Source organism: Zeus faber (genome assembly GCF_960531495.2).
Source record: "Zeus faber genome assembly, chromosome: 10".
In the NCBI taxonomy this organism is placed as follows: Eukaryota; Metazoa; Chordata; class Actinopteri; order Zeiformes; family Zeidae; genus Zeus; species Zeus faber.
Genome location: NC_137199.1, coordinates 23,883,226 through 23,910,418, shown reverse-complemented (window position 1 = coordinate 23,910,418; position 27,193 = coordinate 23,883,226). Strand labels below are relative to the sequence as shown.

At 43.9% G+C, this 27,193-nt stretch overlaps 3 protein-coding genes across 3 annotated transcripts; 1 reads left to right on the top strand and 2 right to left on the bottom strand.

Moving 5' to 3' along the window:
• Window positions 1-5,983: 5,983 nt before the first annotated feature.
• On the bottom strand, window positions 5,984-15,283 carry efemp2a (EGF containing fibulin extracellular matrix protein 2a). The gene is made up of 12 exons (XM_080007921.1): window positions 15,150-15,283; window positions 12,138-12,214; window positions 11,885-12,024; window positions 10,956-11,004; window positions 10,502-10,696; window positions 9,766-9,888; window positions 9,494-9,610; window positions 9,294-9,413; window positions 9,056-9,175; window positions 8,848-8,974; window positions 7,942-8,146; window positions 5,984-6,908 (listed from the first exon to the last, which is right to left on the bottom strand). The coding sequence occupies exons 3-12, from the start codon at window positions 11,984-11,986 to the stop codon at window positions 6,747-6,749; spliced, it is 1,320 nt and encodes a 439-aa protein (XP_079864047.1). The 5' UTR covers window positions 11,987-12,024; window positions 12,138-12,214; window positions 15,150-15,283; the 3' UTR covers window positions 5,984-6,746.
• A 1,775-nt stretch (window positions 15,284-17,058) lies between these two features.
• fibpa (fibroblast growth factor (acidic) intracellular binding protein a) lies at window positions 17,059-21,433 on the bottom strand. Its single transcript, XM_080007959.1, has 11 exons — window positions 21,139-21,433; window positions 20,801-20,885; window positions 20,349-20,547; window positions 19,864-19,990; window positions 19,558-19,658; window positions 19,303-19,436; window positions 18,485-18,593; window positions 18,264-18,327; window positions 18,081-18,167; window positions 17,851-17,948; window positions 17,059-17,348 (listed from the first exon to the last, which is right to left on the bottom strand). Exons 2-11 carry the CDS (start codon window positions 20,883-20,885, stop codon window positions 17,279-17,281), a joined length of 1,074 nt encoding a protein of 357 aa, XP_079864085.1. The 5' UTR covers window positions 21,139-21,433; the 3' UTR covers window positions 17,059-17,278.
• Window positions 21,434-23,604: 2,171 nt separating this feature from the next.
• ccdc85b (coiled-coil domain containing 85B) lies at window positions 23,605-25,184 on the top strand. Its single transcript, XM_080007965.1, has one exon. The coding sequence runs from the start codon at window positions 24,503-24,505 to the stop codon at window positions 25,103-25,105; it is 603 nt and encodes a 200-aa protein (XP_079864091.1). The 5' UTR covers window positions 23,605-24,502; the 3' UTR covers window positions 25,106-25,184.
• Window positions 25,185-27,193: the final 2,009 nt, after the last annotated feature.

Genomic DNA, 27,193 nt, shown 5'->3' with positions numbered 1-27,193 from the left:
CTATCTATCTATCTATCTATCTATCTATCTATCTATCTATCTATCTATCTATCTATCTATCTATCTATCTATCTATCTATCTATCTGTCTGTCTGTCTGTCTGTCTGTCTGTCTGTCTAGCTATGTTTCTATCTGTCTGTCTGTCTGTCTATCTAAGGCTTGGTATCTTTCTCTTTGTATTACTGTCTGCCTCTCATCTGTCTTTCTCTCATTGTCTATTTATCTTCCCTTTATTACTGTTATAAATCACACTTAGATATGGATTACATATACTGTATATGAACTTTTGGGACAAGTTTATTGGCAAACACATAAACAAAATGTTACATAACAAAAGCAGAGAGCGGATGTTGTGACGGTAGAAACAGATTAGAATTTTCTTAACATAATAACAATAAATTGAGTTTGTCCATTCCCTTGTACCTATTTTTGTGGAAAGAAAAAGCTTCTCCATTCAATGTTATTTTTTTTGCTTTCATGTCCACATGACTGCTATCACGTAATTACCATAACATTTTGGTCCCTCCTTCTGTTGTATGTCCCGAGCCATTTACTGACTCATTCATTCTGGGCTGATGCATGAATGGACTTGGTCCATTACTCTGCCCCGCTGCCCATCTCCATCCTATATCCACACCTGTTTGGAGGCAATTTGTGTTCCTAAATACATTTACATAAACCCCCGCATTAACTCAACAATCTGGTCGGAGGAAGAAGTGAAACTAAGAGGATTCTGCCATGTTAAACAGTGTAGTTTATTTTATACTTTCTTTTAAAACCATAATTCATTTCTGAAGGCACAAGCTTGAAAAAATATATATTTATAAAAAAAATATTCAGCAGGCTAGTCCCTTATGAATAATTGTTTTTGGTATTTTATTGTATTTTTTGTGATATTAAGAAGTTCATTTAAAGGCAAATACTATGAATCAGACATTTCCGATGGTCTTCCTAAAGTCGTGGTCTCGCTGTGCCAAGATTATCATTTTGGATGTTGGATGTGGTATCTTAGTATTTTGTCCTATTTTAATGAGGAAATATTGTAGCTTAGATATAAGAGATGTCGATTTCAATTGCAAGGTACATTTACAATGAATAGGTTTTGGACTGATCTCAATTTAATATTTTGTGATACATTAGTATGACCAGATCACGTTGTTAATCTTTGGTTGTTGACATTCCTTAAATTCCACTTTGTTCTACACATTCTCACCTTCCATTTTCCTGTGTCGTTTTTTTTTGTGTGTTTTTTTAACCAGGCTGTATTCAGCCCAGCCCCTTTGCCTCTTTACACCCACACACCCATAGCAACATGTAGTTTCTTAGTAACAGAATTTACGCAATAAGTAAAGAAATGAAGGCGCGGGGGGGGGGGGGGGGGGGGGGGGTGCATGGCTGAGGTCTAGCTCCAGTCTTACATAAATCTATCAAAAGCATGGCATGGCTAAGATGACTGTTCACAGCTCTGACTGGCGAGTGCTCCTGTTGCTGTTACATGGAATTTAAGAGCATTTTTATGTATGGATGTGTTTAATATGTCACCTATTATTTTTCAATGCAAAGATAATATGAAATCGAGGAATGTGTTGGAATTGTTACAACAAGCTTAAATGTAATTGTCTCGAGTTCATTTAGACAGACAAACACTGTTGTGGGAGCCCCCATTCATTTTAATAGGTGTTCCACAGGGATTTTACAATCCTTTCTAATCATACAAAACTCTAAAAAATAGATTGTTCCATACCTTTAGGTCTTTGATTTGGTGATTTCTGGTGGTAAAATAATTAAAATGAAATTCAAATAAATAAAGCTGCATGAAAATATAGTCAGAATATTATTATCACAAACATCATTTGTTAAAACCCCAACCCCTAACATGTGGCTGGGGTTTTAATCACAAAATATAATAGGTTTGATTGGAGTCCTTGTCACAATCTGAAGGGCCGGCACCTATGTTGGGGTCCATTAAAAATAGCTTTAATGATGAGGGGTTTTTACACTGAGGGTAATCCGACCACTATTTTTAGATTTCTATCTGCATGTTCTTTTTGTGTGCTTGTGTGAAATACCTCTGATTGCAACACTCCCCTCCATATGTAACCCAGATAAATTACCCTAAAAATAAAGAAATATTTCCTGTCTCACACCCCCCCCCCCCCTTATTGACACACCTCAACTGATGAGACCTATTTGTATTGTGGTGACTGTTTTCAATGTCGCCCATAGATTCCACTGTGGCTCTTTTCGTTTATTAACCAATGTCCATGCGGGGGGGGGGGGGGGGGGGGGATGTGGGTGGAGTGAGATGGCACTCCACCCGGCTCCTTCAATGATTAACATAATAGGTGGTTTTGTAGTGTTGTGAAGGGGGAGACGAGGAGAGCTTTCATAATGGGGCGGGGAGAGGGTGAATCAGAGCCTCAGCCAAGGGAAAACATAATAGGAATATTACGGGAGCATTTTCAGATGTCTTGACCTGAGCTACACAGCACATTTTGTTTTGTAAAAAAAAAAAAATAAGGAAAATACATATATAAAAATAAAAAGGCAGAAAGGAGTAACCAAGGCACTCAACTTGTACCTCCATTACATTGGCGATTTCAATTGGAAAATAAAACCGTGTCGGTGATGATATGTTTCCCATTTGAGGAATAGCAGAGATGGGCAGGGGGGAACCCGGAGAAAACCCCTGTGCACAGATTTTATTTCGTTTCGGAAAATGGGAAATGTGGCCCTCTACCCATCCCGTTTCTTCCACCGGTGATCCAGAAGTGGATTGGGGCGGGGGAGCTCTTGGCGCTCTCTGCCCCGGGCCCTTGCCTCTCTGCTTCCTGTCCCACGCCATCACCCACTGCGGCCTACGGGGCAAAGCCTGCCCAGAAATGAGATCATACCTCGGTGTGGGTGCCAAAGTGAGGCCCCGTGTTCCACTCCCCTCCACGCCAATTGCTCCTCCCACTCATCTGTGTGGGCACAGCCACTCACGAAACACATGCACTTACATATAAACGCCGGCTTCCATAACACGACCACTCACACCGCAGCCGAGAATTGTTGCCGTTCTCTGATCCGCTTTAAGGCTCTAGTGTGATCATATGTAAACCAGGTCATTTCTCTAAGTGCTAACAGGAGATGCCAGGGGATGGATATGTTTCCCCCTGCTAATCCCTCACTGACTCACACACACACACACACACACACACACACACACACACACACACACACACACACACACACACACACACGTATATATGTTTGTTTATTTATATTTATAAATGTTTTTTTTATTTATTAGTATATGTATTAATGTTTATGTGTGGGAAATACATAAACATATCTAAATGTCCATTTTATATTCGTTTTTTTTTTGTGCAAGATCATTCAAGATTCAAGAATCAAGATGTTTATTTGTCACATACATATACATGCAACGCACTTGGAGATTAGGCACAATAAGTACTAACTGGCACAATAGCTAACTAATTAAGTAACTAACTAAACTAACTAAACTAACTGATTCCTAAAACGTAAACACAAGACAACAAGGTAATATACTAAGTGAGAATACAAAATAGAAATAGAAGGAACAGACTATTATGTATATACAGATATGTGCAGTGGAGTGGCATGTGAATAAAGTGAGGAGGTCATTATATATATGCTCAAACGGCTGATATTTGCTCTTGTTCTCCAAGTGTGTTAGTTCAGGGAAAGAACAGTAGTTCAGTAGTTCAGTGGAGGTCAACCCATGCCAATTAAAATGGTAAAACATCCCAATTGTTTCTCCTTGGAACAACTACAACCGGGCTTGTTCTTCTGTGTGTCGCGGCGCCCTCTAGGGGCCTCGCACGGAACCGTCCGCTCTGGTTACGTAAAACGGCGCCGTGTGAGTCATCACCCTGAGTGAGGGGTGGGGCGTGTGAGTGGGCGGGGCCACCTCGCAGGCGCCTGGGAGTGGGCGGGGCCAGCAGCAGTGGACAGTTAAGGGCTTTCCCCTCTCCCTGTCCCCTCTCCCCTCTCCTCTCTCCTCTCTCCCCTCTTCCCTGTCCCTGTCTCCTCTCCCTGTCCCCTGTCCCCTCTCCACTCCCCCCTGTCCCTGTCCCCTCTCCCCTCTCCCCTGTCCCCTGTCCCCTCTCCCCTCTCCTCTCTCCCCTCTTCCCTGTCCCTGTCTCCTCTCCCTGTCCCCTCTCCCTGTCTCCTCTCCCTGTCCCCTCTCCCTGTCCCCTCTCCCTGTCCCCCCCTCCCCCCTGTCCCCTCTCCCCTGTCCCCTGTCCCCTCTCTCCTCTCCTCTGTCCCTGTCCCCTCTACCTGTCCCCTCTCCCCTGTCCCCTCTCCCCTGCCCCTGTCCCCTCTCCCCTATCCCTTCTCCCTGTCCCCTCTCCCTCTCCCCTGTCCACTCTCCCCCCTCTCCCCTGTCCCCTCTCCCCTGTCCCTTCTCCCTGTCCCCTCTCCTTGTCCCCTGTCCACTCTCCCCCCTCTCCCCTGTCCCCTCTCCCCTCTCCCCTGTCCCATCTCCCCTCTCCCCTGTCCCTGTCCCCTCTCCATTGTCCCGTGTCCCCTCTCCCCTCTCCCCTGTCCCTGTCCCTGTCCCCTCTCCCCTCTCCCCTCTCCCCCTGTCCCTGTCCCCTCTCCCTTGTCCCGTGTCCCCTCTCCCCTCTCCCCTGTCCCTGTCCCCTCTCCCCTGTGCGTAGGTTTTGTGGGTCAGGAGGAAGGGTCAGGCTGTGGTTGTGTCAGTCAGAGGTCACCCGCATTTCGGTTAAGGAATCTGGACTAAGAAGCTGAGATGCAGCACAGAATAGGGCTGGGCCTGTGTTACACCACGGCATTTTGTAATGTACATTTTCAGATCATCAGTCATCACCCTAAATAATGTGGATGCTTTCGCAACAGTGTGCGCGGATTACTAAAAGTAAAAGTAGAGCACTGAAGATGTCTTCAATAAATAATAGTTTATCCATAATTCATAACTTCATTAGTGTCACCAAAGGAAAGCATACAGCAGAACTAGTCTCAGAAATGATGTTATAATATCGCCATAAAAATTGTGTACAATATTCTATATATTACACTAATATATAAAGAAAGAAATGTAATATGACTCTTCCCAGCAGAAGTGTTCAGATATGAGGGCCCCAGAGGATTATTATTATCCTTTACAAGGATCGAACATCATTAAAACCATATGCTTCATGGCTCCACGTTTAAGTTCATTTTGCAGGTCAAAATTACAATGTCAGCCAGTTTAAAAGACAACAAGCCTCTCCCTTATAGGTCGGTACACAGCCCTCTTGGTGGTGATCAGTCCATTTTTCTGGAATCGGGTATTAGTATTTATACATTTGTATTACCAAATGGCCTACAGAAAGTAAATTGATGAGTTTTGTTTATGATGATTTGTCCATGTAACTGTTTTATTGAGGTTAAACTGGTAAGGCATAATCTTTTGTCTAACAATAGAAGAACACAGAGTTCGGCACGCTTCAGAAATCAATGGAAATGGCAATCAATCGACTGGCGCCCTCTGGTGCAGATAATGGTGAACAACACCGGGCCAAGTTTTAGAAACATTTTAAAAAAGAACAACACAGTTCTAATATACATTGCTGCATTTTAAAAGCTCATATCCACAGCAAACATGGTGTTTGTTATGGACAGTCCATGGCAAGCACAGAAGTCCAATAACAAAGCAGTTCAGATCAGGCAGGCCATCGTACTGCCAATAAGCAGGTAAAGTCCCACCGAGAGATCGCTGATTAGCTGACAAGGTTAGCTCTGGTGTAAACTGACTCCCAAATTGAAATATTCCCGCTGCACTGATTTCAATACAGATTGAGCAATTGGTTGTATCGATTGAGACCTTCCAAATGAGGGGTCACCTGTCTGTGAAACTCCAGGAAATGTCGATATATTGACCGGCGGTGCAGTGGTGCAGAACGACATGGAAGAAGTGTTGAAAGGACACACGATAATGTATACTGTTTTTATTAGGGGTCAAATCTTAAGTCAAAAACATACAACACCATCGGCGACGTGAAGGAACCACTGACAGCCGTGAGTGGGAGCTTGTGCATGGAAGAGGGATGGAGGAGTGGAGGAGTGGAGGAGTGGAGGCAGAGGTCTGGTCTGGAGTGGTTACTGGCTCATGTCAATCATCGAGAAATGCAGCTGACACGTAAAGAAATTACAGGAATATGGATGCCTTGGAAATGACAGAGTGTGGTACTTTTATTTGGGGTTTGTGCCTGCCCTGAACGGTAGATCTGGTTGATTGCTCTGAAGAGAAAAACTAAGCTTCCATGTACGTCGACCACAGAACAACACTGTTGGACGGATGCACTATATATATATATAAAAAAAAAAAAAAAAAAAAAAAAAAAAAAAACAACAATAAGTCAACACTGAACGATTTACAATATCCTAAGAAAAATGACGGCAGCAAATAGACAGAATAAAAAAGGAGCATTGGACCGAACTAAATTGTTATCACTCTGTGACACGCTATCGTTTCACTCGAGGACTGCATTGTGTTGTCTTCATATTCTACCACGTGAGGAATGGGAGAGAAGTGCAGCTTTCCAGCTCGCCGTCGTGTAGCGTCTTCTCCCGGTGACGGCCTGAGCTGCTCCGACCGCTCTGGACCCGCGTATTGTTCTACACCCTTTTTTATTTTGATTTTTTTGTCCACCTGTTTCCGTTGCGTCCGCATTGCCCCCTCTCCGCCTCGTTCCCCGGTGCTGCCGCCTTCTCTAAAACGTGTAGGGTCCCACGTAGATGGAGAGTCTGAGGGCGGAGCTGGTCTGGTAGCTGAGCAGTGGGTTGACGGAGATCATCTCCAAGTCCAGCATGTACTCCCTGGGCCCGGTCACGGCTCGGGCCAGCACCAGCATGGCACTGATGTTGTTGATTTGCTGAGGGAGACGGAAGGAGAGTTACTCGGGATGTCGTCTATAAGCCTCTGGCTCTCCTGAGGCCGAGCAATTAAAATTTAAAAACTTATACTCTTTTGTCAGTCTACAATATTAATATGTCGTTAAATACATTATAAACAGTTTTGGCGCGTTGATCTACAGCAGGCCCATTCAACTGGCGGCCTGTGGACCAAATGTGGCCCACGTATAAATGCATACCTGTAGGGCCTACAAGTGCAACCCTATGACTATACAGAAACAGTCTGCATTAAGAATAGAAAACCTAAGACCATGTATTATCTAGAAATAAATTAGTTCATTTTTAGCTTTTTTGTAAATCCTTTCTTTTACAAGTGTAGCTACAGTGTCACCAATCAAAACTGCTTGTTGGATTTGTCAGGCCCCTAAGCCGGTATCAACTCGAAAATCTGGCCCCCAACAGAGCCAAGCGAATATCCCTGATCTACTGGGTTCTTCGGGAGACGACACTGGTGTCAATACGACATGAGCTACCAAATGATTATATACCCATGTTGCCAAAAAAATAGCAATGAAAGTTAGGGCCAGGATTCCAGGTGAGGGATAGTTGGAGGCCAAACGCCACTGTCTTGCCAAACAAGTATATAATCCTCAATTGATTACAACAACTAGAACGTCTTATGAAGTTCAGAAAATGGCATTACTTTATTGTATGCGGCCTCAAAGACAACCCTTATCCATATCGTGATATTTCAACAGCCAAGATGATATTTTAATCTCATAGTCTCATATCACAACGTCAATATTAGATTGATGTGTCGCAAAGCCCTGACCGATGGCCAGAGGTGGAGATCCAGGTTCAGAAAGTAAAACTCCCCTCCGGGATGATGAGACAACACGTGGATTTGCCCACTAGCGACAACTCAGTGGTCCATTTACTATAAGGTTGGAATCAGCTGTATCAATGCGTGGCTGGAACAAAAACTTGGCAGGGCTCTCTTACTTTCTGAACCTAGCGTTTTCCCCACCCGTGTCGAGCTCGCTAGAAACTCACCCTGATGTAGAAGTCACTGTTGTCGTCTCCAGAGCGGATGCGGAAGGTGTTGTAGGCCCCCGAGGACACGCTGGTGGCCAGGATCTGGAAGATGTCGGATGGGACCGAGCGCTCGGAGGTGATGCTCATGTATCGGTGGACGATGGAGAAGGGCAGGTCTCGGCAGGCGGCGCTGGTCACTGGGCACACACAGCGACCAATCCCACTGGCGGAGCAGAGAACCACGTTATCCACCCAGCACAATAACTGGCCAAAAGACACAAGTTTGCATTTGGTGGAAAAGGACGATGCAAATCTTATGGTAGACTGAAAGACTGGAGACTATACATATTACTCGTACATATTATAGAACCCTTTTAATCTTTAAAATATGATTTGCTGTTTATTAATCATAGCCATTCTATTTTACATACTAAAACTGGGCTGTAAATTAGGACTTGCACCGACATAAAAATAAGTTCATAGATCGACCAGCAGAGGGCGTAATGCAATCTGTCTGGAAAAAGAACTGTTCCTAAATCTGGTTCAATAACTAATAACAGTGGCCATTTTCCTATATCCTTTATTACATAACACATTCATGTTTGTAGTATTAATAGGCATTCACATATGTTACCAATTCCTCACTTGTTTGACAATTATAATAGTTTTCTAATTGCACTGGACTGGATTCAAACAGAAAAGGTTGCAAAACTGGATAGATGGAAAAAAAATAGATGGAAAAAGTAATTGGGAGTAATCGTACAAATTAAGCCCGTGCTGCATACAAGGGGGTAAATATATTTTGGGTCCTCGGCCAGCACATATTTTCTCGTAATAGGAAAAAGGTGTATGCTGACGTGTTTTTGTGAGCGTGCTTGTATAGATAGGTTTGCTCGCATACAGTGTTGTGTAGGTGCCACTTACTTATCAGATAATTGCACATAAGGCTCCTGGCATTTTTTGGTGTCGACACACTGGTACCTTCCGTGGATGTTGATGCACGTCTGTGCATCCGTGCACTGGTGCTCGCCTGTCTCACACTCATTCACATCTGGCAAGAAAGACAAGTCAATTATGTTTGATATGTAACACAGAGCAGAATACATCATAACATCATTTTGCCTTTACTTACCCTGGCATAGCCGTGTGCCTAGCAGCTGGTATCCTTCAGGGCAGACGCAGGAGAACTTCCCTGGTATATTGACGCACTGGTACTGGCAAAGGTAACTGGAATAATTGCACTCGTCTATGTCTGCCCATCCATTGAAAAGACAGGACCGGGAAAGACAAGACAAGAGCGTTATCGACTCCGAACGGTGCTGAGTTATGCTGCAATGTCCCAGATGATAGACAGTGAGAGACGGATCTACCATTGCAGACTAAGCTGTCCGGTCCGAGCTCATATCCCTGGTCACAGCGACAAAGGAAGGTTCCGTAGGTGTTGTAGCACCTCTGTGAGCAGGGAGCTCCCATGTCACATTCGTTCACATCTAAAAAGAATGTAAATGTCACTGACCATCCAAACGTCTGTAAGCAACTTTTCCTGCTATTGTGTGACATATCAACTCACCGACGCAGGATCGGTTGTTGCCTGCCAGCTGGAATCCAGGCTCACACTGGCAAGCGAAGGAGCCAGGGACATTGACACAGCGGTGTTGGCAGTACCTGTACCTGCACTCGTCAATGTCTGAGTCATGAGGGGAAAACAGTGTTAATACAGTGGGGGGGGGGGGAAGACACCCGTATTCAACAAATCCGCAGAACCGTGACTAAGCTCAACCAAAGCCATAGCAATAAATCACACTTCTTGTCTAGCTGCACCAGGGGTAAAGATTGCCTTACCGATGCACTCCGTTCCAACCTTGCGGTAGCCATCTGGGCACTGGCAGGTGAAGGCCCCCTGCGTGTTGATGCACTCCTGGCTGGGCTGGCAGTCATGCTCATCCTGCTCGCACTCATTCACATCTGTGCATGTGAAATGACATGATAACAAGATGTGTAAACATTGACATTAATGTGCATTAACACGTCACATTATTACAGACAGAGGAGATAAGTAAATCAGACAGCAGAACACTGCTATGGCTACTACAACCCCCTCAATTTGAACCCGACAGCTGAGAATGCTGCATTCTATTGAATCATTATGGCTGTCTCATGCTCTCCTCAACACCTACAGCCCCCAAGAACTCAAGAACAAATAGCTTTCTCACCACAAGGCCCACATACAAAACTGAGCAGCTGTCCCTGTGTGAAATCTCTAAATTTCAACACTCTCCGTCCACCCCCCGCAGACTAGCGCTCACTCACACCCACACAGATCACACCACACCAGCCCACTCCCGGTCCAAACACCTGCTATGGCCACCTGTCCCCTAAAAGTCTGAACGCTTTGACAATGCCCTCATGCAAACAAACACACACACAAACACAAACACACACACACACACACACACACACACACACACACACACACACACACACACACACACACACACAATGATAGCTAGTTTCCTTGGCCACCTGTCCACCTTTAACCCCCAGCTGCCCTTCACCGCTGCCTCCAGCAGACACCCACCCACACAGCTGTCTCCCTCGGGCTCGTAGCCCAGGGGGCAGGGGTTGAAGGGCTCGTTGACGGCGGGCGTGCTCGAGGGCTCCGGGGCCGGGATGACCGAGGCCGAGCGGGGGAGGCACAGGTAACCTCCGTAGTGGTTGAAGCACTTCATCTCCCCCTTGCAGGCGTCCGGGATGGTCTCACACTCATTTATGTCTGATGGGAGCAGAACAAGGATGGGACAGGAGGCAGAGGGCAATGACATCACTGACCATGAGGAGCACAAAGTATCTCCTGAGGACTGACTGAAAGAAATCTGGAGTGGAAGAGCACAATGTGGAATACCTTAACCAAAGTAATCTTAATGATTAAAAAAAAAAACATACAACAAATGTATGTTGCTATTTGACAGTTAAAGCAGCAGAGTTTAAAGGATCTACTTGTAGAAAGGCTCCGGGCAAGATAAGAGCTTTACCTTTGCAGTGATGAGTCTGAGGATCCCATTGATAGCCGTCTGTGCATTCCTGCAAAAAATAATAAAGGGTAATCAAGAGTTTCAGAGAGAGAAATGTGTTTATATTATATCTGAGCCAGATAGTTGCCTATATATACAGCATATATTCCCTATGCCATATATTCTGTATGCAATATGTATTTCCGAAAGTATTACATGTAAAGAAAAAAGTCAGGAGGACACTTGTTTCCCTGCATTATCGACATTGAAAAAACATGGGTGAACACTGAACACAACATGGAAAAACAAAAAGGGACGTGTGTCAGAATAGGGCAATTGGGCAAAAGGCTGTGATAAAAGTGTTGCAAAGTAGAAGACAGGGAATCAGAGCCCACTAAACCAAAGACACTTTAAAGTGGAAAAATCCGTAAGATTGTTTTCTTTAAAAAATCGCATGGTTGATGTATTTATCCCATATCCCACATCTATCTAGTTGGTACTTTTTAAGAAACAGCCATTGAATGTATTTGCGTTATGCATGGTCTCCTCCCCTATATGCCGTTTCCATTGTTGGTGGCGGGGTCCGAAGAAAAAAAAGAACAATCGATCAGAAGGGGGCATGCTTTCGAGAATCTTTTAAAACCTATTGGAGTGAGATGAGGGTGACGCGGATGTTGAAAAAAAAAAAAGTTGCAGTTTCGAAACGGAATTCTGGGATTTGTAAGCGGCTATCCACCCAAGTAAGCGGCTATCCACCCAACACAGATGATCTGATGGATTACCACTTTAAGCTTTGACAGAAAATCTACAAATAACACTGACGGGCGACGTACGCGGAGGAAAGGGAGAGAGGGTGTAAAAGAGGTGGAAGGGCAAATGGTAGAGAGAAAGAGACAGATAGCGGGAAAGAGAGACAGGCAGATTCCACCCCGGCCCTCCCGCCCCCTTACCGTGTAGGTGTCACCTTCTTTTGGTGGCTGTGAGACGGCACTTCGAAGGAGCACGAACACACACACGCAAACGCATAAAGTAGTCACACACGCACCCTGCATGCTCGCAAACTGACAAGTCGAAGAGAGGCGACGAAAACCTGTAAACACAACAAACACACAGACATAAACGCACGCGTGCACACACACTCACACGCACGCACACACACACACACACACACACACGCACGCACGCACACACGCACGCACGCACAGCCGTTGGATGGGTAGCGTTGCCTCAGTCGCGGATGGAGTCGGTTGGTGCGAAGAGCAGCCACGTGAAATCCGGTTCTGTGTAATGAGAAGGCGACAGGGCGGGAGAAGACACTTAGAAATGGTTTGTGGGGAAAAAAACAAAACAAACGAAAAAACCAAAACCTTCCGAATCACGAAAATCCTTTTACCCCCGTGCAACGCCGAATGTTGCCGCGGAGGCCTCTGCGCGTTAAGGGAGCCGCAGTCGCCAAAATCCATCAATTGACGGAGACGGCGTTTAAGGGAGTCAGTGAGAGCTCAGAGGGCCAGATTCGGGGGGGTTTCATTCACGGTTTGCCAACGAAAGAAAAGTGTTTAAACCCCCGACAAGAATGAATAGAAGGAACGGCTCCAACAGGTGAAAACATAAACATAATGACGTAGTCCATCCCTGTGCTGAAAATAACAAAGTCAACAAGACTGAAATACTTTCGTATTAGCTCTCCACAAACAGGCCTCTGTGTCGGGAGACTGGCACACTCCGGCTTGTTGGAACGAGGGCCGTGTCGAGCGCTGCCTCTGCAGGCTCAGTCCCCTGCGCTTCAGAGTATCGCCTCCGTGAGCACATAAATCTTGGCAATTAGCTGCCTGTTTTTCAGCCTGACATACCTTGTCGCCCGTTCAGCTGCTTTAGTCTCTGAGACAAGCTTTAACTCCATTTGCGTTTCCCCGCATGATAGAAACCTTTTTTTTTTTTTTTTTTGAGTGTTTCTTGGAGTGGGTTGAGTGTATCCCATATTATTTGGGCACACAGGCTCGGGCTTTGCTCCCGAGAGAGAGGTTCAGCCATCTTTCATTTGGTATTTTTGGAGAGAAAGTACGACTCTTTAAGTAGAGCCTAAATATAGACGGATCATCTATTCCAGCTCATCCAGAGCGTGGCAAGGCGGAGAAGAAAATGGGCCACATCAAGTAATAAAACTTCTGAGAAAGTGTTGCTTGCAAAGTCAGCAATACTCCAGTCAAAATACGGGCAGGAGGAGGCAGGAAAGGTATAATCATTGCCTTCCTGATGTGTCTACGTGCATACACGCGCAGTCTCATGCGGCCTCCAAGGCCACATTGTAAGCAATGCTTATTGTTATATCTCACACTTTGGGCCGCAGAGTGACACTCAAATGCCTGGTGCATGACAGCACACACCATCCGTGACCTTTGTGTGGGAAACTGGAGGCGGAACACGCCCTCGCAGACGATAACACGTCCCACCTTGCAATCAGGCACCCGCAGTATGTGACTTTTCTAGTGTCCGAGTTGGCACCCAGGGCCCCCTTACAACTTGCAAAAAAATGCTGCCCTAAAACCAACCCGAAAAACAAACTGACCACCAGTCTAGGGTCCAGCCTCTCGCTGGGTCCCGGCCGGGGAGTGGGTGGGCGGGTGGCGGTAAAGCGGAGCTGCCCCGACGCCGCTAGAGTCCAAGGAGCGGTGGACCTCTGGAATGCCCGCGGCAAGGATGTGGGCTCCGTTTCTCAGCTGGGATGCCCTGCCATGGCAGTGCTTCCCAGAGTATCGGATTTTGGGAAACCCCACACACACACACGGTTCGCTGAACAGGACAACCGGGGTCAAGCTCTCCGGTCACTCTTCTCCCAATGTCTCATCTCCCTCCACCGTGTAGGCGGTGACTCAACGCATTGTGGTAGTGTGTCTGGGCTAGGCTACGCTCATCGACTACTCTCAACCGGCACTTAGAGGATAACGATGATTATTTCTAAATATCAAAACACAATAAATAATATCTCACTGTGTCGCCATCAGATGTGTTCGTAACACGACAATACAACCCGACAGTGTATTCTGGCTGACCGCCGTCCCAAAAGTGTGTTTACCTCCCAGTTCGTACGGTCAGCAGAATGCAACAAGCAAGATATTTGTAACTTATGTGGACAAGTAAAAGAGACGTTCAGCCTGACCATACACACACAGACACAGACACTCAGATGGAACAGGAAAAACTCATGAAAACAGATAAATTATGATTTATATCCTAGTGTACACACAGCTAGTGGTGCATGGAGCAGCTGTACAACACTACAGCCCCCTTGGGTGAAGCCGGGGTTTGTTACCGCTGTGGTCTGAGTCCTGCGACTGGCTGCTCCGGAGTTGTTTTAATCTCCCGGTAGTATTTCTGAGGTATATTACAGCGATATACTGTGTTACTGTACGCACGGGAAGCGGCCTTAGATAATGGAGCAAGGCCAGTTCTGAAGACTCTTTTGTGATCCCACCTGAGTCGTTTCTCCAACTCCATCCTCACACCGTAGGGGGCGGGGGCTGTCACGTGTTATTAGGGCTATATGCTGTAGATCATGATAAAACAATGATTTGCTCAAGACATAACTAGTCTCTCAATGAATAGTAAGGTGGTGTGCTGCACTGTCATTTGAGTTGTGTAAGGTTGATTCTGGGTGTGTTTTGAGTGTGTGCATATCTCGTGTGCCACCTGTTTCCCCTGGTTGATATTTGGTGTTTTGCCTTTGGTTGTAGATGCGTCCAAAATGAGCCACAGCCCGACACGTTCCTCCGTGACTTACGCTAAACTGGAAGGAGTGAGTAACATAGATGTTTTGACATGTTGTGAAATATCCAGGAAAATAATTTTGTAATGCATACACTAACTCATTCTCACTGCGCTTTCTCCGAGGCTGTCTCACTCCACTCCTCTTTCGAAGAAAAAAAAAAAAAAAAAAAAAAAAACTAAAAACACATAAGCGTAGGCCTCGTTATCTCAACCCTTGTTAGGGGCCAAATGCAACAAAGTTCAAGAGAGCAGAGCGGTGGTGTAACCGAGATGTGTTTGGCCCCCAAACCCCAAATAGGGCTGCTCTCTGCTTTCCCCGCTTCTCTCTCCATGGAGATAGATAGTTCGATCACACTCAACAAGTCATTCAACCGCTCACGCCTTGACACAACACACAGGCACACACACGCAGGAGATGAATCATTAAAGACGTTTCAGGGAACTCACAGACAAGCCTGAATTCTTCTGAAGTCTTGTATTGTTCTTCGTCCCGGGGGCCGGTGTGGCTCTGTGCCCTTCGCGCTGGAGGTCCCTGGTGAGGTGGGATGTGGAGGTGGTCCCTTGGCCGTCCTGCTCCTCTGACTCTGAGGGAGTGAGTGGCAAAACCAACAGCTGGAGCAGCTGAACACATGCGAGGAGGGAGGGAGAGAAAGAGAGAGACAGGGAGGAGGGAGAGGGCGGAGAGTGGGACAGCCCATTCCTACCCCCCCCCCCACCCTCCCGCTGGCCCCCTGCACAGCCATCCTCCACAGTCCAACCCCCCCCCCCCCCCCCCACCTCCCACCCAACCCCACCCCACCCTCCCTTCCCCCTGACCCCCCAGGATGCAAATTCCTGGTCTGCGGCCCAAATTCCGAAATTCCGAATCCATCCAAAACGCAGGCGGAACAACAACTCACATATTCACACACATGCCCCCTCTCACTGGTCACACAGCACACCTGGTTTCATTTAAACCACCCCCCACCCCCGAACTGCCTCCAGCCTACCCTGCCTTGCCCCATTTACCCCCCATCTATCTCTACTTAGTCTGCCATCTTTCTTTTTTCCTCTTTTCCGTACCGCTCTTCAGCCGCTAACTTTGCCTTGCTCTCGTCCGATCTGACATAAGGGATATTTATAGCCGGAGAAAGTTAATGGAATGTAGACAAAAATTACAGAGTGGAAGAGAATGAGAGAGAGAGAGAGAGAGAGAGCGAGAGAGAGAGAGAGAGAGGGGAAAATAGAGCGACATAGAGATGAAGCAAGGGAGTGAAAGAGGGAGAAGGAGAAAAGTAGGAGCTCATTTTACTGGACAAGTGGAAGGGTTTTGGACAATCTACCATTACTATTCCAGGACCTAAAACTTACAGCACAAATAGTATTCATACTATTCTCTGTATTTCTCTCCACATACATATTCATACACACACACACACACACTGTAATATATATATACGAATATGAAGAGACAGAGTTATAATACTTTGATTTCTGAAATAGACATTCTCATAGTAATTTAAACTTTGTGTTTATTAACCTTAGGCAATGACCATGTGGTCACAAATCCCCACCCCAAGCAAAGGAATATATCTATGGTGTTTTAGCACAAAACCCTTCAATTAGTCCCAAATGTGTTTGTGTGTTTTGTGGTTCTGGCGGTTGAGAGAGATGACAGCTGTCATTACAGGGGGAGGAGGGGGGGGGGATCCTTGTTAAAAATCACAATGACACAGTACCCCCCTCAACCTGACCACTTGTGGCCCCCCCAGGCTGTGGCTCTCTCCCCACGGCCACACACAGGCACACCACACTTTGAAAGCTGAATGAATTCTCCAGAACTTCTAGATAATGTAAGATGTGATGACTTCTAGACACTGCTGGTCCAAATCAATGCACACCGCTACAGGTGGCATTGAAAGAGTGTTTTTACTATATTATCTTGACATGATGTTGGTTAATTTAAGCTTTTGTGTATGTTGTAGATAACACCACCAGCCGCTTGCATGCCAAAAGGAGTAGTAACTTCTTCCATCTGTGGGAAATATACAGATCAGCATTATCAATGTGGCCCCACGCCATATTAAGACAATCCAAAGTATTTAATATCAGCATTGAGACTAAGCCATAAGAGACTATATATATATATATATATATATATACACACTGTAAAACTTTAAACCTGTATTGACAAAACGATAACGTCTACTATGGAATTCAAAACAATTAATCACAATCTCACTAACAAAATCATTTTTCATCTCTTTAAAAAAACCAAAAAAAAAAAAAAACCTCTCCTTTAAAAGAATCTTCCACAAAGACAAAAAAAACAATCAAATTGTATTACAAAAATCAAAGACTCACATAAATAGGTTGATTTTATTTACAAAAAAATATACATTCAGTGCAAAGGGAACTGGTTCTCGGGGGTAGTTTTTGTGTAGGGGCTTGAGTCTAGACAGAATTTGTCACCATTATCAAAGAGCAGAGCACGGAAAGTATGATCTAAAATCTAGAGACTAAAAATGGAAGGAATACTGTAACAAAGAGCTAGCAAACAGAACAGCTGGGATGAGGTGAGAAGAGAAGAAACTTTGTCAGTCGTGGTACATTTTGAAGATACAGCTTTTGACAACGCCCATATATCTGTCCCATACCGCCTGGTGTCTGAGGGAGAGCAAGAGAAAGAGAGAGAGCAAACTGTAAATACACAGAGCAAAGAGAGACTGTACTGTATGTCTAATGACAACTTGTTATTACTGTATAAAATCCTGGTGAAACGAATAAATGAAGTAATCTTTGTTCACACAGCGTAATGGGGGTCAATGTTTCTTTTAATAAGGTTTTGAGATGAATATCACTTTTGTGTAGTGGTGCCGGGTTGTGTAAACCATTAAGTACATTCCTGAGTGGCTGCGCGAGAAACAAGGTAACTACAGTCTAAGAAATTAGTGGCGAGATAGGGTGACACCCACTGGTGGAAGGGATGTCAAAATCCCAGGCATCTTTTTTTTTTTTTTAAAAGCTCCTCTGGATAATCAGTTTAACCTTAAAGCACAAGTTTTTGAACACAAGCGGCCCCAGTCTGAATAGCGTGGCTTCACGCTGGAAAGCTCGACGACGTGCACTCCCCGTGGTGCTGCTCGGAACCACGGATAAATGAACTCACTTGAATGTGTCGAGTATGTGCGCGGAGTTGGTGTAGTGGGTGAGGTAGAGTCTCATGTCTGCAGCTGTCCACCGGTCTGAGCGGCAGGGTTCAATAAACTAGAGTGGAAAAGGAACAGGGGTTGGGGTTTTATTGAAAGGTCTCATAGGCAGCATTAAAGTGAGGGCCACCGCCCCTCGCATCAAATGTACTCTTTTAACACCCAGACAACGTGAATCTAGAAGATGTACCTTCTCCACCAGGTCAATGAAAAAATCTCTGACATCTTTTGTATTGGTGAGCTTTGCAGCGATGTTGACAAGACCCCTGGAAAGATTCTGAGGAAAACAAGCATTTTTAATCGTTTAATAATTTTGATACTGTTTTAAGAATAGTACACATAACAATACAGCAGGGAATGTGACACTTCTCACCTTGAAGTTCGCCTCCATCTCATTAAATGCTTTAGTTTTTCCTCTGAGAGCCGTGCAAACCAGACTGGAGAGAGAGAAAGTGATTGAGGGCAGGGGAATTCATTTCAGAGACTTTACATCTTATTATACATTTTATTAGGAAACAAGGAATCAAGTTTTAAACTAATAAAACAAGCATTTTTTTTTCGCAATCAAGCACAAAATGTATCATCTTAAATTACCTTTTGTGTTGATCCAAGAGATCCTTGTCAGTGATTAAAATCTTCAGTTCTTTGAGTTCTTGTAAAAATTCTTTGTCCAGATCTACATCCATGTCGTCGACCATGTTATCTAAGATGTAGAGCAAGACAAACACCATCACACATTAAATCTAACTTTTATGATAAATTGTTTGACAATTTTGTCCCCTTTTAAGTTGACAGACATTTTAGTTGAGTAATTGTCATACAAATTATTTAATTGTCTTTTATTCATGAGCCTATAAATATACACAAAAATTCAGACAGTTAATTTTCATTAACCCAACTGATGGAAACCAATTCACATTTAAAACACATTTAACATTAGTTAAAAACATTAGTTTAAAATTGCCTTGGCATTCGGATGAAAACGGAATCTAACGACTTTTGCAGACTGATTGTGATGAGCTCAAATAATTGCAATCAGGCGATAATGTAATAATTGTGACAGCTCTACTGCCAACAAAGAATGTTTTGCTGTTTTTGCTGTTTGGACTGTGTAAAATGATCACACATGCACAAAAACACATTTTCTACTTTTGTAAATAAAAAAAATATATATTTTCTCATTAGTTATGTACTTTTTAATATTGTGCACTCAATTAGTGACATGGTTCATTTTGCTCATCTGAACAAATGTGTATTATTACAAACTAATTTATAATTTCACTTTAAACTGATCACAAGCAAAAACAAACTAAAATGCAGTCATGGTCCATTCAAAACAAATAAAACCCTGCACATGGTATAACCATATTGAATAAAACACAGCTCTAGGGCAAAAAAGCAATCGCTCTCACCAACAGCTCCAACTGTCCAGTTATTGATGAGTTGTCCAGCACAGAACGCAAAGTCCTGGAATGCGAGATACTGCAGCTTTCTCTTCCCCGTCTCAAAACGATTGTTGGCAAAGAAAACTATGGCAGCATAATCCCTGAAATAAACAGAGGCAGCATTACAAAGCCTGGCCAAGTAAATAAAAAAGAGGCTGTGAGTGTTTTGGGGATGCTTTTTGCTTACAAACATCCATGGTTTTTCGTTTGCTCATTCATTACCTGGCTAGCTTGTCAGAAAGAAGAAAATGTTGACGAATGTTCTCCACCAGGGGGCCCTTTAGTTCTTCCACAACCTTAAACACCCGTTTAAAGTTGTCAAACTGAAATTGATAAAGAATATTAGAAGATTAGTACTTAAAAAATAATAATAATCTGGTGTACTTTCAACATGACTACATAGAAAATAAGCATAAAAAAACAAAAAAACTGTCTATCTTGTAGAACCAACCTAAGCCCAGATTTGTGTTATGATAACAAGGATTATGACATGATTGACAACCGTTGAGAACCATTTGCGGAACCCACCTGTCGTCTGCAACTCTTCAGTGTGACGCCTGTCTTTGCACTGACATCGTCCAAGTCCTTCTTTGTCCCTTTTGAGAGTTTCTTCCCCAAGACCTCCCGGATAAACACATCATCAAACGCATAATATCTATACATGGATACAGAGGGAGAAAAAAAACAAAAAAAAACAAAACACGTTTACTCCTATATTTTGGGCTCTTCCATAAAAAGAGAACCGAGGAGTATGCTTGATAATTCTTGAGCTGTACATGAATGCATGTGAACAAACATGGAATTGAGTGCAGATAGTCTAAACACGCTGAGATAATAAAGTGAGCCAATGACAAAGATAGCTGAAAGTTTAGTTAAGTTGAATGCACCAAGCAAATTTTGTCACAAATACATAAAAAAATCACTATGAAATATTCATGTCTAGCATTAAAAGAGAGATACAGTACACATTCTGATCAAGACAAGATAAGGGAACACAAGTGCAGCCCCCAAACCTCTCAATGAGCATGGTCTGTCGATGCGGTGGGATCTGGAACAGCAGTTGGTTGGCTAGCTTGGCTGGACTGTAAAGGAGACGCTCACACATCTGGAAGGTTCTATACTGGTCCATGGTGTCGCTCAGCAGAACGTCTGCACTTGCCTCACACTCCTCCATCACCCCGCCACCCATGCGTACCTTAACCGCATCGTTCACTGTTTAAGTGGGTAGAAGTAAAAAGGCGCCATGACGCTTCCTGGCTTGAAGGGAATATTTGTTTGTCTGCCTTTCTTACGAGGTGTCATGAAATTACCCTGGAAAAGTGGGCACGTTAATGCCTGTTGACACCACAACCGCAATACAGTAAAAGGTTATTTTATCCAAAGCATTGCTTGGCTCTGTGCTATCAACTTATATCCCCACTGACAAGGAGTGTGTACAATGTACTGGAGCAAGTGTGACCCGTACCTGTGTAGCCATCCAGCCACAGCTGGTAAACTTCTTCGTCCATGATAGTCGTGTTGCCCACGAAAACATCCAGTTCCACTGCCATCTTGAAGGAGACAAGAATGTACCAGGGGATAAATTGTGTTGCAGTAAAGTGTAAACAAACAGATTTAATGAGACTATATAGATACTTAAGCAGCGTACACCAGAACAAACAGGCGACCACAACAAAGCATTCTTGGCCCTATAGAAATTGTAAAACGTTTGAAATAGAAAAAAAAAAAAGTCAATAGACAATTAAAAAATATAAAAACTACACAAAGCTAAAACCAGAATCAGGGCGACAGACACTCCCTTACCTTAACGTTCCTCCAACACGCTACGAGCAACTATATACAACACGTTAACCTCACTGTATCAGCTGTGCTGGCTCAATGTAAAGCCCATCGCCATCTACTCCATAAACAGCTAGCCTTCTCGCGTTAGCTACCTTGCTAAGATTCCCACCTTAGAAATAGGTTCGTCGGCGAATTTACAGCCAGTTGCCTCATAGGTTAAGGTGAAACTCGGACGATAGTGTGGTAAAGATCAGTGCCAACGGCTTTGGCATCAATAAACACTATTGTTGAGGGGCCTGGTCAACAACAGCGGTCGTGAAATCCAAACTTCCGGGTTTGTGACGTCACCGGAAAGGTTCATAATGCCCGGATGGGAACGTGGCGCGGCGCTCAAGTAGCGGACACGGTGGGAACGGGCGCTGCTGTGGATTTGCGCGAGTAAAACTGACGTCACAAATTATAACACGAACAGAAAATACGCAGTCGATGCTTTTCTCCTCCCTTCTTATTGATCATGTGTGGGATAAATGTTATTGGCCGCTTAACACTGTCAGAATGTTAATTATTGGTCAATTCAATTGTTGATTTATTGTTTACTGTATTTTTCTGTTTATTGTTTATGCCATTATTCCTTTTTCTATTTCAGGGTTTATTGTATACTGCCGATTGTTCTAGTTATTTTTAAGGTTTATTGCATAGGCTCTATTGCCAATTCGTTCTATTTATTCATATCTATCTATCTATCTATCTATCTATCTATCTATCTATCTATCTATCTATCTATCTATCTATCTATCTATCTATCTATCTATCTATCTATCTATCTATCTATCTATCTATCTATCTATCTATCTATCTATCCGTCCATCCATCCATCCATCTATCTATCTAACAATTTTCTGGGAAGTGTTTACATTTTACATTTACCCCAGTTGGATTTATGTATTAAAACTAATCACCCAATATTTAAAAGCCTAATACTTCATACGGTTTGTATCTGCCTCATAGATTGATGTTTCTTGTTGGACAGCAGCGACTGTGCAGCTGTGCGAGATGGCTGTGCACAGGCCATGTTCTTTTCCTCCGGCGATGAATCCAAATAAATCCCTTCAAATCCCTCTCCTCACCCCTCCCTTTTACTGTCACTGCATGTGCCCTTCAACACGGGCAACAAAAGAGGCAAAAACAACTCAGTCAACTGTCTTTTTGTTGGACATCTCGCTGTACATCGGCCCATCTCAAACCTCATAATAATAGCCTGATTCCATCCTCGGTTCCCCCTGAATGGTTAACACCCTACATTGTTGCGGCCTTATTGAAACAATGGAGGTGGGCCAGAGGGCGGAAGGATGTGGCTCAATGCCTCAACCGAGAGCGTGGAATGGCCTGCAGTCACTCTTTCCGTCAGTGTGTGTGTGCAACAAATCACTACCACCAGGAGTGACCTGCAGGATAAGGGCTCTGTGTGTGTGTGTGTGTGTGTGTGTGTGTGTGTGTGTGTGTGTGTGTGTGTGTGTGTGTGTGTGTGTGTGTGTGTGTGTGTGTGCACGTGCGCGTGTGTGTGTGTGTGTGTGTGTGTGTGTGTGCGCGCGTGCGTGTGTTTTACAGTCACATGCCTCCAGTCTTGAGGATATGAAGTCATTCAATTCAATTTACCAAAAGCCTAAAAAGAGGGAAGAAGGAAGTGAAGTGGGCCTGCACGTTCTTTTCCTTACATTCTCCATCAGTGTATCCTTTCCCGGCCCTAGATAGATAGATAGATAGATAGATAGATAGATAGACAGACAGACAGACAGACAGACAGACAGACAGAGACGGACGGCAGAAAGAAGGAAAGAAATAAAGAAAGAAAGAAAGAAAGAAAGAAAGAAAGAAAGAAAGAAAGAACGAAATAAATAAATAAAAAATATACAATAAACCCAAAAAATTAACAATAAACCTCTGTATCAACAATTAATATCCTGACAAGATACGATAAGGTAAGATGGTACTTTATTGAGTCGGAAAGTAAGAAATTGTGCAAGTTTGTATAAATATCTGTATGGTCTTTACGTACAGTATGTGTACCATGTGTATAAATAAATAAATAAATAAATTTAAAAAAAAATTAAAAAAAATATTATATATATATATATAGAGAGAGAGAGAGGGAGAGAGAAAGAGAGCGAGAGAGAGAGAGAATGAGAGAGAGAGAGAGGGGAGGGGGGTCGGAAACCATCACGCGCACGAGTGAACATCTGTAATATATTTATGTATTTATTTGTTTATTTGTTTATTTATTGCTTGCCGTTATCGCGCATGCGCGGTGCGTACACTGCCAGGTCTGGAGTTGGGTTCCGTCTGAAAGTGCTGGCGCTGCGGTACTGCAGCTGGACGCGCCTCAGGTACACCGGGATTTATTTCCCAGCCGTTCCCTGCTGCTGGATCCCAGTGGGGGCGCACGCTCCACATTGCACTGGGAAAAAAAAGCACAGCAGGATAGACCATCGCTAGGCGTCTTCAGCCAAACTGGATATCCAGATTAACCGGACCAAAACCCCCTTTTTTGTTTACCAGGCTGTTGATTTCCCGTCGGATCCAGCCCACATGTTCACTACGTGTGGTTTTGTCTGTGTCCAGCCAGAGACAACATCCACCGGACGCGTGTTTTTCACATTTTACGCTCCGCGGAGTCGCCGAGAGAGTGGGAGCGGACATCGCGAAGAGGATGAGCAGAGCGCGCTGCACGCATTTTGACCGCACGTCCAACGGGGCTCACGACCGTCACCGTTTGAATTGTCATCGGTGAGAAAAACATACAACAACAAAAAAACAACAATACTTAAAACAAAAGCTCGAGCCGCTTCGATGCGCAGCGAGAAGAGCAAACCCGAGCGGACGGACGGCGCTCTCGGCGCGTCTTTTTAACGACACCGTACAACGATCGCTGCGTAAATGAGCTCATCCACAGGCCCCGGCTGTCGGGTTAGCGTGTGTAGTTGAAAACCTAGTAGCGCGGGCCCGTACGGATCAACCCTACCCCCGCTGGAAATGGACAGCTGTGTCCCGGAGGCCTCCCCGGTACGATCCACCAGGCAGATGTCCGCTGGGGCGCGTTGGATTTTAAGGCGATATTGACGGAGGAGAGCGAATCGGTGTTGACAACCCTAAATAAAACGCCTCACGTGCCTGCACCGCGTTCATACATATCGTTTCCAGCGGAAGACCTGGAGGTTTGATGCCTAATTCTTGAGCGTCCCTGATATAGAATTTAAACACACACACACACACACACACACACACACACACACACACACTGCTTATACGTCGTTGGGGCTCGACGACCGCGCTGATCTCTCAGGTATCGTATAAGGCCTAGTTTGGTTAAAAGAACAACAACAACAAAATGGGCAGCGACAGCGAGATCTTTAATAGGGAATTGTCCAAGATGTCCGACGACGAATTAATGGCGTGTTCCAAGGAAGAATTAGTGAGCCGGTTGCGTAAAGAGGAGTCCGACAAAATCTCAGCCCTCATCCAGCGCGGCCGGCTGATCAAGGAGGTAAACAAACAGCTGCAGGGGCATCTGCTGGAAATCAGGGAGCTGAAAGTCATCAACCAGCGTCTGCAGGAGGAAAACACGGAGCTGCGCGACCTGTGCTGCTTCCTCGACGACGACCGGCTGAAGGTGAAGAAGCTGGCCAGGGAATGGCAGCTGTTCGGCCACCACGCCGCCAAGGTGATGCGGGAGGACCTGGGGGGATACTTGAAGAAGCTGGCCGACCTGGAGCGCATGCAGGACGGACTGGTAAAGGAGAACCTGGACCTGAAGGAGCTGTGCTTGGTTCTGGAGGAGGAGTGCGTCAGCAGAAGCGACTCCAGCCCCGGGGGTTCCACTGAGCTCAACCTGCCCTGCATGGTAGCCCGGGACCTGGGCGACGGGAGCTCCAGCACGGGCAGCGTGGGTAGTCCGGACCAACTCCACCTGGTGTGCTCACCTGATGACTGATGGCTGCCTTGTCCAATTTTAATGGACATACGGATATAAGGATGTTTTGTCGGAACTGGATATAATGGCACATACCAATTAAGTAGCCTATAGGTGGGCAATGTCAGTGAATGCAAATTGTGGATAAGTTGTATCTGTGCCACTTTAGTCGAAGTATCAGGGCCTTGATCTGACTAAGTATTCAATGACTTATTTTTCATGAGTTTTATGACGAGTTTTAATTCATCTAAAATTTCCTTTTTTTCTAACTAGTCTTCTGTATTGGGGAATTATCCCTATTCGGTTGCCTATTATGACAAGAATTGGATCAAAAAAGCTGTTTGCATCTATTGTTATTTCATGCACTGGACAAGCCTACACTGGTGCTGGACGTTTTATATTGCACTGGACAATGCTATGGAGGATTTTTTAAGTCATGGATTTAAAGATTCAGTTCGATCCAGTTTTGAGCCATATTAGTCTACTGAGGTCCAATAGCACTGGAATAGATGCGTTGTGATAAAAAAAACAAAACAAAAAAAAACAACGACTTTGATATTTGTTTTTGTTAAAGACCTATTACATTGTGTAATAGTTTATGCATTCTCTTCCTCAGGACAGGATTGGAGTGCCATATAATGCATGGTGATTATCACAATTTCTAAAAGTTAATAATAACTAACTTTGAAGCCCTTCAGGTTTAATTGGATGGCGTTGGTGTTTATAACGTGCCGAAGCCTGGAAAAAAAGAGTCCTCATGCATAGTTAAGACTTGGATTTGCATCAGTGACATCACTGGACCTCACTCAGAAATGAAGCGCACATGCTTCTAATAGACACTTTTGTATAAAACTGGAAACTTTGTATAAAACTGGAAAGTATTCGATTTTACATAATGATTTATAGAAATAGACCAGAAGGTGCAAGGTTTTAAGTCACGTATTCTTTATTTTGTAATTACATGGTTGATATTTAAATGAGCATATTACAGAGAGTACACAATTTCTTTAAGTTGGAAAATAGAGCTCTTAATATAAACCATGCTGTGTTAACTGTGACATTAGAGATAATCTTTTTTTCTCTTCTTTATCTTAATTTATCAGTATTAACTTGCATTTTAACAGATATTCGGTTTCAATTTTAGATCTGCACATGGATTGGATGAGATTTGCTTTGTTGTCAGCTGTTATTGGTGGGGTATGCTCATAGTGCATTGAAGAGCTTTAAATACATTGGCTGTGACCCTTGGCTGTTTTCTGATCTTTATTTGTGTGTTGACCTTTGCATAAACAGATGCGTTAATTACAAAGACAATGATTGATTTCTTTCTGTTGTTACCTTTTTTTATTTTTATTTTTTACCTAAATGTTATAACACATTTCACGGAATTGATATTTCTCTTCATGTCAGTTGGCTGTCATCAGTTTTATTTATAGATCCTTTCAATAGTAGTTTTCTCCGTAGTTCTCAGACCCTCTCACGTTTTCTTTTTCCAGTCTCATGAGAGCATTGCAAGTTGATAGTCCCCAAGCCATATGCGTTGTAAGAGATCCTTTATGTGGACAGAAACTGGAGCCACGGTGAATTCATTGTTCACATATCATGGTCAAGGTGGAGTTATTAGAGCATCTTGTCATATATCATTATGTTAAATTGTTTTCATTATGGGAAATACACACTCATTTATCAATATATCCATTTTTATTTCCAAGTCGCTGCTCATTTTAAGATTAAATTATGTCTAATATTATACTAAAAGGCTTGCAGAGAAGGATCCCAAGAAAATACAATTGTGTTACGAGCCTTGTTAAAAATTGTTCACTATTCTTAAGATTCTTTATTGTATTTGAAATATTATTACAGCTTGACAGAGGACACAGTAAGGCACTGCACAATAAAACAGTTAATTAGTTCAAAAATAACACAATTATCAAAAATATATTATGCTCTCTAAAATAAATATATTACTGTTTCTATCTATTTCCCCTCCTATGGTCCAGCCTAAGTGGTCTACACTCGTTTTTGAAAAATGTAGGCTTTTATAAAGTATAAAAATAAGAGCTATTAATTGTTTGTAGTAAACAGACAGTTAGATAACAAACACCTATA

Excerpts from the sequence above, each read along its gene's own strand:
- efemp2a (XM_080007921.1), bottom strand. The coding sequence starts at position 11,986 with ATGCAGGGTGCGTGTGTGACTACTTTATGCGTTTGCGTGTGTGTGTTC. Across the intron at positions 9,611-9,765 it reads GGTTGGAACGGAGTGCATCG|ACATTGACGAGTGCAGGTAC; the intron begins GTAAGGCAATCT and ends CTCATGACTCAG. Across the intron at positions 8,147-8,847 it reads TATGTGCAATTATCTGATAA|TGGGATTGGTCGCTGTGTGT; the intron begins GTAAGTGGCACC and ends CTGCTCCGCCAG.
- fibpa (XM_080007959.1), bottom strand. The coding sequence starts at position 20,885 with ATGGCAGTGGAACTGGATGTTTTCGTGGGCAACACGACTATCATGGAC. Across the intron at positions 19,437-19,557 it reads CTTTCTGACAAGCTAGCCAG|GGATTATGCTGCCATAGTTT; the intron begins GTAATGAATGAG and ends TGTTTATTTCAG. Across the intron at positions 18,168-18,263 it reads AGATGGAGGCGAACTTCAAG|AATCTTTCCAGGGGTCTTGT; the intron begins GTGAGAAGTGTC and ends TGTTTTCCTCAG.
- ccdc85b (XM_080007965.1), top strand. The coding sequence starts at position 24,503 with ATGGGCAGCGACAGCGAGATCTTTAATAGGGAATTGTCCAAGATGTCC.